The sequence below is a fragment of the Leptosomus discolor genome, chromosome 12 (assembly GCF_034619465.1).
Source record: "Leptosomus discolor isolate bLepDis1 chromosome 12, bLepDis1.hap2, whole genome shotgun sequence".
Classification (NCBI taxonomy): domain Eukaryota; kingdom Metazoa; phylum Chordata; class Aves; order Leptosomiformes; family Leptosomidae; genus Leptosomus; species Leptosomus discolor.
Window position 1 is genome coordinate 19,179,744 of NC_141402.1, and position 19,631 is coordinate 19,199,374.

The window sequence follows — 19,631 nt, forward strand, 5'->3', positions numbered from 1 at the left end:
GACTTGCTCCCCTTTTCCATCTCTTCCCCTTGTCCTGGACAAGTTCTCCAGCCACCTTCTCTGTGCTGTCACTGACACATGACAAATCTGTTAAATGGAGCTAAATCAAAAGAAAATTCTAAAATTTTTGACAGAATTAGCTTTTTGCTCATTTATCTCCATGAATTATTTCACTGTGTGGTCACACGAATGGCAATGCTGACGCAAGAGTAGCAAGAGTACATGATGAAGTAGGTGAAAAAGGAATGGCAGAAGAATTTTACCACTTTCAGTGGCAACTGATCCTTAGATCAGCATAGCTGTATCATCAAACTACACCTTTCAGTTCAAACTGAAGAGACAACAGGAGTTTTGCTTAAGCTAAGATGGAAAAATCTATGTAATATAGGAATATATAATGAAACGGTATTGGAGGTACAGCAACTATATTCTTTCCTGTAACACTAAAAGGCATTTTACTACTTGTCACCACACTTGGAATCCTTTAAAAGAATCCACATAATGGAAAAATCTTAATCAAAAGTATGATAAATTATAACCTATATCTCTAAAGAAAATAAGCAAAAAGCCAATTACCTCAGTGCTTTTCTTCAACAAACGTGGAAACCTATCAGATTATCTCAGAAAAAGCCAATTAAAATAAAATGAATAATCTAAATACCAGAACTAAATATTTCAATTTATAATTACCCTTCTCAAGAAGTTTTAACATAAACTGTGAAATACTGTCGATCTGTCACATTTGCAAGCTTTATAGACAGCACAGTTGTTGCTCCATTGCCTTTGTGTATATTGCAGTTTGCATTAGCAAGTAACCAATGTGACATTAAACACGCCTGTTCCTGGCAAGGGCTCTTAAACATCTGAATATTTGGTTTAAGTGTATCAGAATAAAATCAAGGTATATCAACAAAAGGGGTCTTATTCAGTCCTTTCATTACAGGAATTTTAAAAAGTAGAAATATGACATAACATGTGGCTTTATATACATGGTTAGCAGCATGTGACTATGCAGAATGTGAACATACATACAAGAGGGACAAGGAGAAAAGAGGGTCTTTTGTTTGAAAAATCCACCTGCAAACCAGGCATAATGAGAATTTTAATACAGAGAGAGTGGATGGGTATTAAAACTGTTCTGTGTTCTATGACAGATATGAAAAAAGGAAAGCCATAAAACGGCACTCCTCTCCTCTCCTCTCTTCTCCCACTTCCATACTGATATTGAGAACAATGTGTATCACCGAGAAGTACTCCTTTCGTATAATCTCACAGAGCATAATGCAATTCTTCATTAATTCTACTGAGCCTACATGACAAAACTGGGATTGAAATTACATCATATGAAAACAGTTACTACATAAAGTACTGGCATACAACTGGGAAAAAAAAACAAGTTGATTTTTAAGTATGTGTAATTTAAACAGAGTTGGACCTCGACTCCAGACAGCATAGATAAGACTCATTAAAATGACTGTGAGGCCTCAGCAGCAGGGACATGCTGGTACTAGCCTCCTCACACTACCTTTTTCATTCACAGGCAATCAGTGTGGCAATGAGGCCTTTTGCAGTATGACAGTGTCTCAAAGGAAATCCCAGTATGACGAGGATTAGAATACACCACACTGACAAAGCCTAACCAAGTAATGTTAGTTTATTGAGGAATGAGACCCTTAATTTCAAACAACAGTGTGCTAGTAACTACCTGTTGTTGACACAGGGAATAATTTAATACATATAGGAAAAATTCACAACTCAGAGGATTTAACACCTGAAGGATTCCTCTACACTAGTGCTGTTTCTTGTCCGCTTTTCGTTCCATCACCGGCCACTACCAGACGTAGAAGGCTACGTATGCGTTTAACCCTGCTTGGCTGCTTTTAATCCTCACAGAAGAAACCAAATTCAGACAGTAGCTTGTTGTGAGGTTTGCCCCTATGAGAAAACACTCCATTCTCCGTTCTTTCTTACTTAGCAATTTTGAAGCTAAAATATCATGTTAATAATGTGATTTTTCAAATGCAGTTTGTTTAAATTATCAAGTTTGAAAAGTCAAACATTTAAAATCAAGATAAAAATATAAATTTGCACATGCAGTTTTTGACTTTAAATACATGGATTCTGATAGACTTAGTGACACATAATTTGTTTTTATGATTCCTCCAATTCACTCACTTCACTGAGCCAGAAACGTGCAGGGAAATGCAGGAAAAGAAGGAATTGTCTTATGGGTAAGGTCTGCTGCCCAGACAAATTGGATATCATTCTTGTCTTTGTCTTAAAATTCTAAAGTGATATCGAATAAGTCATATCAACCACAATTTCCCAGGAAAAACACAAACACTAGCCACGTTTTCTAGATACCTGAATTGGAGCATCTGTGATCTGTTTTTGTAGTTTTTCCACTAACTGTAAATGAAGTTTGCTCTGAACATAGGAGATGCGTTATAAAGGTAAGTACTGTAAATTACAGGAGTTTCATATTCCAAAACAGGACACCAAAATTCACTTTTACTTTGACACTTCAATCTTTGTGGCTCCTTTCTCCTTGTCTGAAAAGGAACTGATGAGATCCCTTGAACTTTCAAGACCAATGATATGAGTGTCATGAAAATTATTAATTAAAGTATGGAATCAAGTAAGATTCTGTAACCTAATAAAGGCCCATACTTTAAACAAACAGGTCATATGAACACTCCTCATTTTTGGTAGAGGCTGAGGTCCTCTGAGAATAGAAGCACAATGCAAAGAAGGGCTAGGTTACAATGCATGTCCACCAAGTGGGTGAAAAAAGATGAGAATAGCTGGTTCTCTGTTCAGCCAAGTGCATGGCTTTTAATACTGTTTTAATGCTCAAACATTAAATAAATATTTATGGAAAAACATTGGACAGGAATAGATATAACTCCAGTGTAAATGTGGCAGGCTACAAAAGAGAGAAATAAATTGTCACAGGGCACAAGAGTAAATGCCACGCTGATCAGTGTTAGCAAAGCGAGGAAAGGTGTGAGTATCTCTGTCTTTCCCTCGGTTAATGTATGCCTGGTTTAGACTGATTGACACTGCACTTTAAAGACAAAAACTAAGTCATGAAATCTTTCAAATTATCATATTTGACTGAATTTTCATCCATTGATTTTACTCCACCTGCAGCACACTAGACAAGGTAATAATTTATGATAATTATATGAAAATATACAATTAATATTCATCACCTCTCATTTCTCATCACTTTAGATGATCAGTAATGCAGAGTAAAAATGCTGTCAGATTTCTAATTGCTTTGTAATGGGCCTGAAATAGGGAAATCGTTAAAGACAAACAATCTGTCACTTGTCTGTTACCTTAACTATCTATCACTTAAAAAACCCTCATTAAATACATTGCTAATGAACGACAAAAGACCGTACTCAGTGTGCCCAGATGTACCTTTTTAAACAATATTGTAAATTGCTTAAATAATTCCCAAGACATTTTCAATCATTTTTGTGGAAATTTAATGGAAAACATATATTTTCAGTGCATGTTACATCTCATTTGTTCACATCATTATGACATTTAGTCTATCATATCCACATCTCCTGGGAGACAAAACTTTGTTTTTCTTTTTACTGGTGACAAATCTGACCCAACTAAAACAAATTCTGGAAGAACTTAATGTTCAGGTCTCTCGCACCTTTCTCTTAAAAAAAAAAATCCATTAATCAATTTTAAATAATCCTATTTTTCCGAGGATTTTTAATATCTACCTTAAAAAAGTCCAACATTGTTCAAAGTTGAATGAATTATTTTATCTTTCACAGACAAAACAACTGTTCCCAAGAGACGGATTCAGAATTTTCACTTACACCACTCTTGAGTCAGCTGTCTACTATAGATAGCTGAGAGAAAACTTCATGTGAAAAAAAAGCTTCTCACTGTACTGACTTAAACAGTCAGAATGAAAACAGTACACTGGAAGGAGTACCAGTGAGACCCCATAGCAAAATATTGTATTATTAATTGCCACATTAATTAATTGCTCTTAATAATTGCCATATTAAAAAGTTGGGAAAATGAAGAACAAACAACTACAAAAGTAATTTAAAATAAAATATCTATCTGTGCATGACTTAAACATGCTCAATCTCTTAAATTTATCAAAAACAGATCAATATTGTCTATGTCGGTATATATCAGATGATAAAATACTACAGTTTAAGGCAAAAGGTGTAAGAAGAATTGATGGCTGGAAACAGAAGCCAGGCAAAGTTTAGAATTAGGGACAAACTGTAACAGTAAGACGACTGGCTGTTGAAGCAGCCTTCTCACAAGTGAGGAATTTTCCATCTTTTCATATTGACACTCAGACAGAACATACTGGACTCAGAATGATCCTGTAATACACAAAAAATTCAGACTAGGTGACCCAGTGCTTTCTCCAGGATTTATTCCCATGAATCCTATTTCTTCTCAGCTGCAAGACAAAAAAGAAAGCTGAGAAGACTATGCTTTTAGAAAACCATTAATTAAATAAACAAGTGAGCTAACAGACTAATTCAGGGGCAGTGCTTTGTATCAAGAAGAGCACTACAGTGTATGCAGAAGTTAACAAACCTAAGTGCTGTCCAGATAGGGCCATATTCATCCAGATAGGAATTAAATTAACTGACTTTGCCTTTCCAACTATAAAAAGGCATTTGTTGCAAAAATTGTAATTTCTCAAATATTCTGAATATTCTAGGTGCTAAGTAATCTTAGAAAGACTTGTCTTCTGACTTTTATATAACTTGTGCATCACTCTCTTGTACATATATACAGCAATATAAAACCAATACAAACAAAACAAAACAAAACAAAGCTTTACTACTCTGAACAACACTTTGAAAAATACCAGTTGTTTTCAGAAGTAAAAAATGTAGTTAAAAATAAAAAAGTCTGGATATTTCAGCGGTTTCTTAAAAGAATAAAACAAGGGGCTGATCCATCATTTGTAGTCATCTTTTGTTGTATTAATGTGTGACACAGTAGTCCAGTTAATTCCTTAAATAATTCTTTTCCTATACTTCTGTGACAACAGCGCACAATACTATGTGACAGTTTTAAACAAAGCATCTACTAAAACGTTAAATATTCTCACAAAAATGTCTAAAACCCCACGTACATATAATTGACGTTAAACAACAGAAGAAAACTTTTAATCGTATTTAGGCATCCAGCTCCAGTGAAACGAATAGCACCTATACATACTTACATAAATATTTGTTTAAGATACTTAAGCAACTAATGAAGCCTGGTTTCTTATAGACATGGGTCCCAGTCTGGGACAACAGTCCCAGGTCTCCTCCATGGCTTCACTGTCCGTCTCCACACATCCTAGACTTCCACAGTAAGTTCCCAACGCTTGCCTGGCACTTACCTACTTCTGTTTTGCTGTCACAAAGGGAAAAGGCAGCAAATCCCCCGGCTAGTTTGAACTATATGCTGATTCACCAGCCGGTAGCTGCCAAAAGCAGTAGGTAGTGTTTGAGTTCAGTTTGTTTTGCCCTGACCTCTCTCCCCTACATACCCCTTTAACAAATCTTGAACTAACTTGATTTTGATACTTCTAGTGATGAAAGATTATCAAATTGGCTTGAGATTGATCAACAGCTCCAAAAGTCATTACAACCAGACAGAGTATGATTAGCTAAGACTAACGTGAGCATAACATTGTGATTTCTGAAGCTGGATAGGTTAAAATTGAAAAAGAAACTGAGACACAAAGCTTATAATACCAGACAAGGTCAGATAACCCTGCAGTGATTTCATTTCATAGTTTATGCGTTTTGCAGCCCATGAACATCAAATCATTATATTAGCCAGCCTATTTTCTTTTACTTTGGCAGGACTGCTGAACATGCACAGAAAAGAAGCAGTGTTTCACCTCCAAAATTGTTCCACTGACTTCAGAGATAATTCCTTCATATTTATAGTTAATTTTATATTGAATGACTAAATACTATTGGATACAAGTGCTCACAATCTCTCAAATAACTCTGAGTTTAAACTACATTACGAGCTGGCTTCAGGCACCAATCCCATAACAAGTTAAAATGGAAAAAAATCTATATGCAACATTTGTGAATTTGGGGCATAAAGGATAAAAACAGATATTGTAAATGTATCCAGTCTGTAAGAGGATATTAACCATTCACAGTAAAAGCACTGGTGTAGTAACCAATCTCCAAGACATCACTGCACCTTTACAATTTTCCTTCTAATTTTCCCCCCTTCAGGACAACAGTACTTGTTCACATGTCACCACAATCGGTGGCTGAGGGGAATACATCAGTGCTGTGGGCCATTCCACGTTACATGTGGGCTGACCACAAGCCAAAACGAAGACAGTAACTCATGCGATCATATTGAAACCTCTGCCCGAGAGGTAAAGTCTAGTTTCAACAGGGACTATGTAAATTAGTTCACACTTGATGAATCTCATCTATAATTCAATGACTTAAGTGAAATTATAATTATTCACACTTGTGCTGCAGAAGTTACCACCACATCGACAGAGGGAGCTGGGCTGTTCCAGGGCTCGTGCATGTACTGCCCGAGTGCAAAGACAAGTCTTTCCCTTTTGACAACTACAGACGCTCACGTTACAAATTTGACCTCACCTACAAAAGTGCAGAAAAGGGCAAAATACTAACCTACTGGCTGTTTTGCAGAGACATTGATGACCAGGATAGAAAAATTCAGACTGACACTCAGGTCTTGAGTAGTTTTGTGGACTTACTGCTTTTCTCACCTACCCAGAAAGCCTCTTGCTTCTCTACCATCCATGTTAAATTTTAAATATATTCTCCATGTTATATTGGTAAGATCCAATTGTCCCACACCCTTCCTGCACTGGTGGTTAATGGGAACAATATGCCAGGAACAACACTCCCAGTTCTTCCCACCAATCTCTGTACAGACATGGCTGCTGCTCTACTTAAACAGTTCAAAGGGTATGAAAAAATAACAAAAAGTTGCTTTAATTCTAAGATATTGCATTAAAATATTGTCAAAGGAAGTATGCTACACATTTAAGGGTACAGTGTGAACTGACTTTGTCTGGACCAATATTTAGGGATTTTGCTAACCAGGATTGACTGAGACTACAAAAGCTGGAGTCTACAGCATCAACCCAAGCTTTTTTAATAAGAGGAAACGTCTTTACGCCATTAAAAATCTGCTTCTTGAGCTCAATTTTTTTTCATTACGATGATGTTCTTCTTTCCCCTTTAGAACGAGTGTTTTCTAGAAAGAAACCACCGTCTTATTCCGCTCACAGGGGTCGGGGCAACTTGTAAGGGCGGCGAGGAGGCAGGAGAGCCACGCCCGCGGTTTTCTCCCCAAACACACGCTTCCCGCAGCAGCGGGGCAGAAGGAGCCCGGCGGCGTGTGCGGACCATGTCCCGAGCCGATCCCCGGGCTGCCGGCGGGCCCGAGCCGCGCCCTCACTGCCCGGCGGGCCCGCCGTGCCCCGGTGTCCGAGCTAAGCTCGCGGGGAGGCCTGCAACGAGGGAAGGCAAAAAGGACCCGGAGCGCCCCGGGCCTTCCCGCTCCCGGAGGTGCGGTCCCTGAGGGGAGGGGGCGGCCCGGATTCCCGCGCAGCGGCCGAGGGAGGGCATGGTGTGGACCCCGGTGGCTTCTCGCACCTGGAGGCGGAATCTCTGAGGGGAAAATGGGTGTGAAAGGACGTTCCCGCTCGCCCCGGGCCGCGAACGAGCGCTGGAGGGCGGCCGGGGCCGTTACTCACTGAGTCCGGCCGCAGTGTCGCAGCTCCGGAGCGCCGCCGGTCGCCATGGAGACGGCGTCGGGCCGCGACTGCGGCCCCGCTTCCTGCCGGTGCCAACGCCACTCCTGCCCGGGCGGAAACAGGCAGGGCGTCGCCATGAGCCACGCGCACCGCTGCCCCCCGCCATGCTAAAGGCGCCAAGCGGAGGGCTTGTTTCCCGCCGGACGAGTTAGCCGGAGCACCAGCCGCCTCCGTCGACGGGCCGGCGGCGCGGGGCAGGTGGGTGCGCGCTGTCGCCGCGGGGTCTTTTGCTGCGGAGGGGCGGCGGTCCTGCGCCCCGTCCGTTGGTGCGTGCGGGTGCGGGTGCGGGTGCGGGGGTGCGCCGCGCCTTCGCTGCCCGGCTGCCGTGCTGAGGCGGCGGCAGCGGCGGGAAGCCTGCGGCGGCCTCCCCGGCCTCCCTCCGCGGGTCCTGCCGGCCTCCCGCTGCCCAGATCCGTGCGGGGCGGTCCGCTGTGGCGCAGCCACCGCTTCGTGCTGGGAGGGGGCGAGGAAGCGTGGCCCCGGGCGGCGTTTGCGTTTCTGCCTGTGTTTTAACAGCCCTTGTGGGCTCCCTAGGGAGAAAGGGATCTCAGTAGAGAAGGGGGGGGGGCGCCCTTCCCCGAAGGGAGGGGGGGCCGACCCGCGGTCGGGTGCCCTGTGTGCAGTCGTAGCTCTGCCAAGTTTGAAAAACATACTTTTCTTTCTTTTGTGGGGAAAAAAAAAAAAAAAAAAAAAAAAAGGATTTGCTCTGAAGTATGAGGATGGCCCCTAGAAAGTGGGTTTAGTGCTGAAATGGGAAAAAAAAAAATCCTTTTTCTTTCTTATAAAACGTGGGAACTTACCGAGACCTTCCCTGCCCTCAGTGTTATTTTTTATCAGAAAGTTCATGATAAATCAGCTGCTGTAAGCTTGGGATTTCAGTGTGCCTAGGAATCTGCTTGAAGCTCGAGCATTACCGTGCTGTTACTGGCCTTTAATTCTCCTCTTTATTTTTTTTTCATTCTGGGTTATTAGCCTGATGATAGATGGCCAAAAAATAACGGGCACCCAACTAGTTAACTTTTACTTAGTAACCTGTGCTTTGTGTGTTTTCATTCACTTTTGTTTGCTTGTTTTTATATGCTCTTCTACTTCAATATAAAAAAGTTAAGCCTTCTTACCCAGCAGGTTGGAGGGTCCATACTGTGAATATTGTTGTGTAACACCCAAGCCATACCTTTTTCTCTTCTTGGGTTTATCTCATTCCAGAATAGATGAAATGTCACACTTTTATGTACTGTATTTTTTCATATATTAAGTACAGTGTTGCTTAAAAATAAGAAGTGTGTATTTTAAAAAGTGTATATATAAAAATTGTGTATATAACCTGGGTAGGCTCAAAATAGTTGAGACAGTTAAAATGCAAAACGATTTTAAAGGACAGCTTCTGAAGCACAACGTACTAAGGAACTGGGACAGGAAACACAACATAACTTAAATCGCTTCACATGTGACAATCTGTGGGATGGAATGGCCATGTGAATTAAGCTGCATTTTTGCACTATAGATCTTATGTAGGGGTATAGATGTACTTGAGGGCTGCGGTCTATTTCATGATCCTGTAGTTCATCACATTTCCTCATTTCTGCTTTTTCTGTTTCTCTTCCAAATTCTAATTATATTTATTTAATTTTCTTGCACAGTGCTGAGAAAGTAATTTCACAGCCAGTCAGACTATGGCCTTTGAAAGGATAACACAAAAGGACTGGTACAAAATCCTGGGTGCAAAGCCATCGGACAGTCCAGCAGAACTAAAACGGAAGTACCAAAAACTTGCTTTATTAGTAAGTACGTTTTTGTTATTTAAGATGTGCAAAAATAAGTTTTATAAGGCAATAACTGCAGGTTTGTTTTTACATCTCGTGTATAAATATGATGAATCAGAGTATGTTTATAGTATTGGTTCACTCAGGCTGGTTTAAGTTTGAAATAAACATCTGGGGTGTATGAGTTATCATTGTATTTTGCAAAGAGGGATTGTGATGTTCTGGGTCCAAAACACTGATACCTCTCCCAGCTTTGCTTTGCTAAATGTTCATGAATTAATTGAGCCAAATACTTGCTGGAGAATCAGACGCACAAGTCAAAAAAGGTCATTGTGTGTAGCATGTAGTCATGAAATTTGCTAGTTGATACTTGTGGCATTTACGTGCAGTTACAGTGTGCTGAGTGCAGCTGTTGAATATGTAAACCAGCAGGGCAAAGAGCAGGAGGAAATTCTTCCTGATAGCCTGCAGTAATGGAATAGAAAATTTATAGGAGGAAAATGTGTTAATACCAATTTAATCTGAAAGTTTCTGGTGCGTTTTTTGTGGAGTCATGTGTGTGGTCATGCAGTAAGACTTGATGTTCTGTGAATTCTCTTAATTTTTACTGTACTCCTGGTCTGTGTGTGTAAGAATCTCGGAACTTTACCAGATTACTTGGTATGATTCTTGGCTCTTCTGTGTTACTCCTTCCCTGGAAATCAGGGGTTTTACTCAAAAGATGCTTTGGCCTGGCTTTCTGAGGAAAGTGGGCTGTGTTTTTTTGATACTGTTGGCCGTTTTCAACCAAATTCGATAGACACATAGAATTCCTGAGGTAACTAAATTCCTAAGTTTCTTGAAAACTGGCGGCCTGGTAGAGAAGAAGGTGGTGAGCAGAGCTCAGTTTTTGTATGTTCCTTTAGGTAGCTGCTAGCCAGACTGTCGGTATTGGCAGGGCATTAGAGAGCACATGCGTGGCTGATCTGGCTTGGTTTGAGGTGTCAGAGCAACTGTGATATGAAGATGGGCTTTTTAAGTGAGATAAAGAGAATGTAAGTCAACGGGAGACTGAGTTTTGTTAGAGTTGAAAAAAATTCATGGGTTGGTTTTGGGGTTTTTGGTTGGGTGGGTTTTTTTATATGTTTTAATTCTAGCCCCTGTGAAAACTGTTTTAAAGGTATGTTCCTAATTTACACACTTTGATACTCTTAAATTGAATTCACTAAGCAATCCTGCTGTACATCCGCACCTCCTTAGTGCTTCCCATTAACTTATTTCTTTGTCTGAAACTGATCTGTGTACTTAGAGTCTTTAAGTTTCAACACTTCTCAAGATGTTTGCATGCAGATACAGGACATAAATCCTTTAGTCCTTACTAATAAACATTAGAAGAATCAATCTGGGAGAGTACTTTGGAAAACAAGCTTCTTAGTCTCTTAATAAAAATAGTTGTTGTCTTGGACCTCCTAATGTTTTTGTTTTACTGAATTACTAGTAAAATGTAAATAAAACAATAATAATGATCTGTTTGTCCTTAATAAAAACAATAGGGGGACCACAATGTAAAATACCTCTTCTGTTCAGATAAGGGGCTAATTTAAACTGAATACTATAATGGAATTAATATATTTCTTTCACTTTGAATCTCTGTATAATATTGGAATGAAAATCATATGTATTGTTCAGAGCTGTTTGCCACAGAACTGAAACTATGCAGTGCCTTTCCTTTATGATTTTTTTTTGAATGAAGCTGACCCTTGGTGTTTTCTGTACTTTGATGTAATTATTTTGGTGTGTATGAAGTGAGAATTGTTGGAGTTTACAACTGCCTGTTTATAGCTGTAGTTTTAGAAGATGAAAATATTATTTTAATATACAAGCTTTTCTTTAGAAGCTGTATGTTTCCAAACTAATTGGTTAGTGCTCTTTATTTGAAAAGTCAGTGAGAAATGTTAGAGAAAATGAAGATACTTTTTTTTGTGTGTTTTTTTTCTTTTGCTGTTTGGCTCAGAATTCTGTTGCTATCTGTGATGGATCGCTCTAAAAAGCCACACTGATGTTTACTTGTAGGTGTTTCCTCCAAGGCAGAACTGCTGCTTGTCTGTTATTGTTACCATATGTCCTGTCTCTGTTCATCTTTTTCTTTTAGCTGAACTGCTACAGTCTCAACTTGTTTGTTCACTTACTAATACACCATTCAGCACACTCAGTCTACAGTCTGTAAAAGCATGGTGGCAATTAAGCAGTAATTACTTTTATACACCTTAAAACCTCATTGGCTGTAGGAGTGACTGGAGACCACGCTACATATCTTCGCTAGAAGGTGTTCATAGAGTGCATAGTTACAGCGTGCAAGTCACCGCCACGGATGATGTTGAGTCCAAGGGGCTCCGTGGGTGAAAAAGCTGTGAGACGTTCACAAAAGAAAAGTCTGCCGTGGCATGTTAAACCAAAGAAAATGCTCTGATTCAGAAATCCACGAGCTGTGCTGAGTGTTGGTGGAATAGATAAGGGAGGAGTTGCATGTTTGTCCTGTCCTGATACAATTCCCTGGGCATCTGCTGCTCATCGTTAGTAAAAAGCACAGCGGTGGATGGACCTCTCATTTACCTGTTGTGCTCTGCTTGAATGAAGTAACTCCCTGTTTGCCCCCAGAGCTCTTGGTAGCGTCACACCTCTAACTGACAAGGTGCTCTTTTCTGTTTTCTAAAGCTGTTGTGGGAGGTAGTGGTGGTACAAATAGTAGCAGTAGTAGGGGCAGAGAACAGGTCTACGTACAGGTGTTATTATGTGCCGTGGTAGTAGTCAGTTGTCACAGTGACTCTGGTGTAGAAGCTAGTTGGAGCACACATGAGCACGGCTGTGTGTTGCCCGTTAGAAGACTTCATGACAAGATAGATGGTCAGTGCAGAAAGTTTTCTGGCTTATGTGTAGCAGCAGAAGTTAACCTCCTAGAATTGTACTGTGCTACTTACCTTAAAATTCAAAAGTTTATAAAGCAACTTGCATCTTGGATACCAATTGCAATTAAGATGGCGTTCACTCTGTGATCTTGAATATTCTGATCACAGCATCAGGCATAATAGATGGTGGAATTTATTTTTAAAAATTATTCTGCTGTTAAAATAAAACCAGCAAACGTCTGAGTCCAAGCCTTCTTCAAATGATCCCCAGTGCTTCGTGCTGAGCATTTGCTTTTTGCCATCTGCTATTTTTCTGTTTGTCAACACATGTATGCTTAGCGTCTTGAATGAACAGGCAGATGTAAATTTCCAAAGCTAGAAAGAGTTGGAGATCTTGCCATATGTCATCCAAAAGATAACTATATTTGTAGTTAAATCTCAGGACTGGCCTTAATAATACAAAGTAGTACGCAGTTAAAAATGGTTGAATTGTAGGTTTGTAAGAATGATGTCATAAGAGCAATTTAGCTTAAAACTGATTAAATTTTAAAATATAAATTGTTTGTGTCAATTCTAACAAATTGATGATGGAAAACATGAATAACCCATAACAAATAAAACTGTGCACGTGCACCCTACTAGAGCTTACTTAAGATTTCGGCATATTTTGCTTTGCTGTGCTTACCTTTTTCATTTGGTCAGGTCACAACGTATGTTTTAAGTGAATTATTTTACTACAGATAATGCCAATTCCGTCTTTAGGAATAGTATTAATTTGACACAGAAAAGAGCACAGGTTTGGCCCAAAAGTAGTGATTTTTTTTTTTTAATCATTAATATTTTTCCATCTCGCCTTTGAAGTATTTAGGTAAAAGTTCATATTTATAGAATTTCCTTGAACTTAATGAAACTTAAGTTTATTTCTTTTACATTCTTGTGTACTTATGTGACTCTGCCTGGATTGTCTCAATACTTTATTATCGTAACAGTCAGTAGCAGCTGAAGATGACAGACTTTTGGGCACAAGATGTGTGTGACGTTGGCAATTTTATGAATAGCTTATTTTTAAAACAAAACCAAGTTTCAAGTATGCTGGGTCATATTCCTGTGTCTTCTCTAGCACAGAGCTTCAGCCAGTAATTCTGAGAGAAAAAAGAAACAGAAACGTGTATTTTGTAACCAGCATAGCTCACTGCAAAGGTTCCTTGATTGGCTGTTACGAGTTTATGCTGAAGTGCTTGCTGAAGCACAGATGATCTGCAGTTTCCGTACTCTGAAAGGAATCACAACGAATTTGGAGAATTAATGCGTTGTCTGAGTAGTAGGAGTTTGGCCTTTAATCTTCTGTCTTTGGAACATGCTGATTGTTTTGAGTTATTTGGGATACACGTAGCCTTTTTATCCACAGTTACATACACCATAGTTTTAACAAGGTTTCCTAAACAGATAAACAGTTTTTTATGCTCTATACTTAGTTTTTCAAGGAATCCATAGCTTTTAGGAAGGACAGTGCTTATGTTCCATTTCTGCATGTGTATAAAACTAACAGGGGATGAAATGAGCGTAACAAAAATAGGATATTGGGGGAAAGGAATTACACCAGGAAATTATTGGCACAATTTTTACATCTCCTTTTGGTCTAGCACTTTGTGGTTAAAGAATGAGTTGCCAGATTGTTTTCAAATTTTCATGTAGCTGCTCTAGATTGGAAAACTGCTTTTTACAGGGAGTAAAGTCACCAAACGCATAAGCTTTGTCTAGCTGAAAATCGGGCGTCTGTTCCTGTTGATGCTGATGATATTATAGGATACCTTTCAACTGGAAAAAAAATTATTGTGCAGGAAAATTATATGCTGCTGTTACAATGTGTGCTCTAATCTTAAAGAAAATCCATGTAATTTGAGCAGGGAGTATGCAGGAAGCTCTTATTTTTAATGTGGTAAGGAAATAAAATGTACCATTTAACACACAGTGTTACAAAGATTATCTTTTTATCAGAAGGGGTGGTGTGTGTATAGAAATACAAACAAAGTGTTAAGGTGATCACTTAATCTGTTCGAACGAGTGGAAAATTTGAAAGCGGAGAGCATCAGGCATAGGTGAGAATGACTCTCAGCAACAATAAAAAAGGACATTAATAGAAATTTAGTTTAATGAAGTAAAATAACTTTGAGACGAGATTGTTCCCTTGAGCTTTTGTAGAGGAAAGACATCTGTCTTTCTGGAGAGAAAAAAAGCCTGTTGTATCTTACCAGATTTATGTGCACATCTAAATTCTGCAATCACAGGAAATGCGGAGTGTGTTTGTGTAAAGTTAAAGATCTGCTTCCATGATTGTTGTGTTAGTTTGTTTGTTCCAAAATAAATTCAGTGTTGCTCCTGAAAGCACTTGCCTACTGAGGAACTTCTTTTCATGCTGAGTTGAAATTGAGAATTTAAACCTTTAAAATTAAAATACTTTGAGCTTTGTGTCAGAAGCCTCATAATAATGCTTTTCGTAATGAAAATTATGCAGTGTGTGTATTCCTTTTTTAATAGTTTTTGTGGGATTTTCTTGTTTGTTTGTTCTCTAACAAGCAGCATACTTGTTAGAGAGACTTAACAGATCATCATGCTCAGCTAACTCTAGTTTCAGCTAACTTGTAGAAAATTGTTTTTGTAATTTGACAGCGTAAACAGAACAAGGTCAATGCAGCCTGCTTGTAGCTTGTCTGAAGTTAACATAATTGCAACACAGAGCAATATAAGCCATTAAGTTTAATACGAGGAACTAGTGTTTTGACACTCTGGGTACTTTTATTTTGAGCTGTTCTTTTCATCTGATTTACTACTTATGACCTTAATAAAATACAAGGGGGCATATTTTCAAGTTGGGACTTGAAAAATTGGTTATTAGTTTATGTAGTGTATAATGAGCCTCAGTGTTACAGAAGTCAGTAGTTCAAACACTTGATTAGCCAGATCACGATCATGTTGATGTCCCTGCTGCTGTTTAAGCTCTGAGAGCCTTTTTTTGATTCATCCACCTGTTTGTTTTCGTGGTGGTGGTTGGTTTAGTTTGTTGTTTGCTTGGGTTTTTTTACACCAGAAGGGATCATTATGATAGTAAGTAGTAGGTGTGAAGCACTAGTGTTTACCCTGGCAATGATCATGTTGCAGTAATAGGAACTTTGTCGATCTGAACAGCACCACAGATTCGTTGTGTCAAGATGGTACTTAAAAGCCAAACGTTCTGGAGATGGGTGGTGCTGCCGCATACAGCGATACAGGCTGCCGCCTCTGAGCCAGAGCTGCTTGCTCATTTGGAACTGGGGGAGGCTGTAATGCTGGTGGCAGTTGGGCCTTGGGCCTTACATGCTCTTGTTAGTGTAACTGGCCAATGGGAGCATGTGTTCTACCTAATTAGGCTAATCAAATGGAATGCAGTGATTAACTCTGGTTGGTCAGCAACCAGCTGGAAGGCATGCTCCAGACACATCTGGTAGAAGAACAGGTGAGAAAGGCATCTTGACTTGCAGGAGGGATGGGGGAAGAGAGGTTGGGGATGTAGGTGAAGAGAAAAAGGATGTCGTAAGGTGTCATAGTAGGAAAAGGGGAATATGAGAGTAGTGGTGTGTAGTCTGTAGTACTCCTTTATTAGAGGTGGGTGTCCCTGTCTCGGTTTGTATGGGGTGATGTCTCACGTCTTATTACTTTGTAATGTGTGATTATTTTTTTTTATATTGTTTCTTAAAGACGTAGGTGACTTTTAACAAGTGGATGGTGTGAACATTCCTATAGCAGAAACTTGTTTTTAACTGTTATATAGAATATGAGAAAACCCAAAGCATCACAGAATAAGCCAGCGAGTAAGTAATATATTGCTTATCCAGGTATTTCAGCCAGTTGTGAAAGTCATATTAGTTTAGAAAATTATTTCTAAATTTAATCTGTTTTACTGGGCTATTATCCATAGTTTGTTATGATGAGCAGCTTCTGATACTTCATCCTCTGTGGTTTTAAGGTACATATATAAGAACAGAATAGGCAATTCTGGCAACTGAAATGTGAGATTCAGCTAATGTGTGTGTGGCCTTCCATTGTCATTTATGCTCCGGAGAGGAATCTGATGCCTCTTGAACGTTTTGTACACTGGTTATGTAAGTTATTAATCCTAACAATATATTGAAAGTAGAATCCACACTGTCTTTGATAGACCTTTTGTGAAAGGTGTTCCATACTTATAAATATTCGCTGTGTCCTTCTTTCCTTCATCTTTAACTGCTTTAGAGTCTGAAAATCACAATCTGAATGACATAACTGTACCACCCTCTGTCTTTTCCGTGCCTCTACGTCATGAACGCTTTCTCATCTCCCAATGAGCCCGAATGCTCGGCCGACTTGAGCTCATTTGAACGGATTTAATGCAGAAGCGAATTCTTATACCTGAAGGGCTGTCTTGTAGGACACTTTGTAGATCGCTTGTATTATTGTAGTAAGAAGGTTCAGCTTTTTCGTTGTAGTCTGCCAGTCATTTGGATAAACACTGAAAATTAAATGACAGAATGCTAAAAATAATGCTTTAAGGCTGAAAAGTCAATAGTCAGATACTTCAAAAACTTGACCCTTCATTGTTATTCCAAATAAATTAACAATACCAAAACCATTCACAGTCTCTCTTGCTTGGATTTATGACCTAAGAATGTCCATGGTCAAGAAGGTGAAGAAGAATGAGTTTTCAGAGCAGTGTCTTAGCTAAACATTTTTCTTTTCTTGACATAACATTAAATAGTAACTAATTAGGTGTTGAGGAGAGGCTGAACAAGAGTTTCTCTTTCAAGAGGTACTTAACCTTCTGTCAGAGCATGCCAGCAATCCAGTATTAGTTCCTACTGCTACAGAAGAGCAATGCAAAGTATGGGCTTGGTAGGATTCTCTCAATGTAACTATGGCTTCTGTAAGTGTTGCTATTGAAACTCAAGCAATGAAAACCTTGGATTATTCCTCTGCAGTTGCTGATCTGTCCTAGGTGATGACTTTACCTTTTCATCTCTGTCTCTTGACTATTCCTTCCTAAAATGGGGAGGTTCTGTAAAGGCTAAGATGGTCCATACAGAATGCTTATTAAATATCAGTGACAAAAAGCTCAGTAATCAATTCTGTCAAATGAGCAGAGTATTCTATTGTCACATGTTTTCCTTGAGTCATCTGTAAAGTATGTCCTTTTAGTAGTTCTGAGGACACAGTAACTCAAAGTCAAAGTTGTTTCCTTACTGCAAATGGAGAAGTTGGCCAGCTGTGACCAACCTCAAATTAGAAGCTAATTTAATACCAAACCAGTGATCGGTCCAGATACGAATGCATGCTTTGAGCCATCAGTGTGAGTAAATCCAATCCAAATGTTTACGTAGATGCAATGTTTATGTGATTCTACGGATTATGTTTGGAATTGTTTTGTCACTATGGCTGTGAGATTTTGAAATAAGTGAATGCTGACATGTTTGGGGCTTTTTTTCTGTTGTGGTTTTTTCATTGTTTTGGTTTTTAATACCGGTGTGTTATCTCTGAAATGGAGTGCTGTAATCGTAACATACTTCATAGCCTCTGATTTTAGGGGCTGAAACTTCTTAAGATGCTTTAGACCTACTTGGCATTGGGTAAGATGTTAAATTATTGTCTGTACAACAGGCTGTGGTGCTTCTTTTTGTGTGGATTCAGTGTACCGTGTATCTCTCAAATTGAGCTGCCTCATAGAAGGCAGGTGGTTTCTTCATGGGTTTTGCACCCAAATTTTTTTCAAAACAGAATGCTAAATACTGTTAATATTTAGCTTTTCACGTCTATTTTAAAAATTATAATTTGACTAGGGCCTGACCTGTTACTTTGAGATCATGAATTGCTTCAAGTAGTGTAGAGATTCTATATTGCTCCTAGAGATAGTGAAAGCTGAAAGAAATATTTTCAAGAAAGCAAAAAAAACCAAACCCATCTGCAACTTTTGAAGTGTTCTGGAAGTGTTACAGTTATGGTCACTAATAATTTTTTTTTTTTTTAAAAAAGAAGTCCTCTATTCTTCAAGGACTACTTTCCACAGTGACTTCTGCAGCTGAAGAGCCTTAGGGACTTTGATTATTTTTCATTGCAGTTAGGTCTGACCTCTTAAAGTGTCTGCTTTTAGGTATTGCAAATGAATTTGAAAACTAGGGGTATACTTTGGTTTGGAATACTGTGTTAGTGACAGTCGTGTGGGCTGCGGCAGGGACAAGACGAGGGAGTGAGGGATGACAACACAAAAAGCTGTGCTTTGAGCTCAGTAGTTCTTAGGGAATCGTGGAGTATCAAAGTAGTTGACTTGCTCAGCCTGCAGAAGGGTATTTGTCTTGCCAGTTACGGTGCCAGCTGAAGCCTACAGCCCCGAACTGCCTCTCCCTGCCCTTCTGCCAGATGTTACTCCGCCAGGAAATAGCATCCTGTGGGGTTTCCTTCATCCACCGATGTACGTGTCACCTGGAAACGTTCATGCCTCTTTTTTCAGTAGTTTAAGCAACCCTGGTGGTGTTGGTTCTGTTTGTTTGGGGGGGTTTTGTTTTTTTTGGTTTTTTGTTTTTTTCTTCATAATACAGTACAGAATTCTGGGGTTTGCTTTCCCATGAAAATAGCATTTGCCAAAACTAAAGTTTCCTAACCATTTGTGTAACGGGCATTATTATATGACTAGGGCCACATTAAATTACACCTAAACAACAGAACATCATTGAAGGTATATTTAACAGCATAAATTGTTAGTCTAGGGGCCAGAAATTTAAAAGGAGCTTTTAAAATTCCCTTTATATTTTTATTTTTACCTTTATACTCCTGTAAATTTTAAGATGTTTCATTTCTTTCCTCCTTTCCTGTGCTAGTTTCTGGTGGGGTTTTTTTATTGCTTTGTCTACTCCTGCTGTATAGTATAGTTTCCAAAAGACTTTTTTAAGTAGCTTTTGAGGCTCTTGAGTGGCTGTTCAGGAAATAAGGAGCCATGGAAGCAGAAGAAAATGAAAGAGAAGCTGTTTCTAAAGATGTACTTTTTGGTCACCATAGGTTCTGTTTCCTCTCCTCATTTTCATACCTCCGTTAGCTAAATTAATCTTTGCTTCTTATTTATGCAACGGTTGATTTTCTTTTTATCACTTGGAA

General features: G+C 39.2%; 1 protein-coding gene across 1 annotated transcript in view; it reads left to right on the forward strand.

Moving 5' to 3' along the window:
- Positions 1 to 9,501: 9,501 nt before the first annotated feature.
- DNAJC24 (DnaJ heat shock protein family (Hsp40) member C24) overlaps positions 9,502 to 19,631 on the forward strand; it is a 34,650-nt gene continuing 24,520 nt past the window's right edge. Inside the window, exon 1 of the mRNA XM_009951579.2 lies at positions 9,502 to 9,609. Within this exon, the coding sequence (XP_009949881.1) occupies positions 9,502 to 9,609 (108 nt within the window). The remainder of the gene's footprint in view (positions 9,610 to 19,631) is intronic.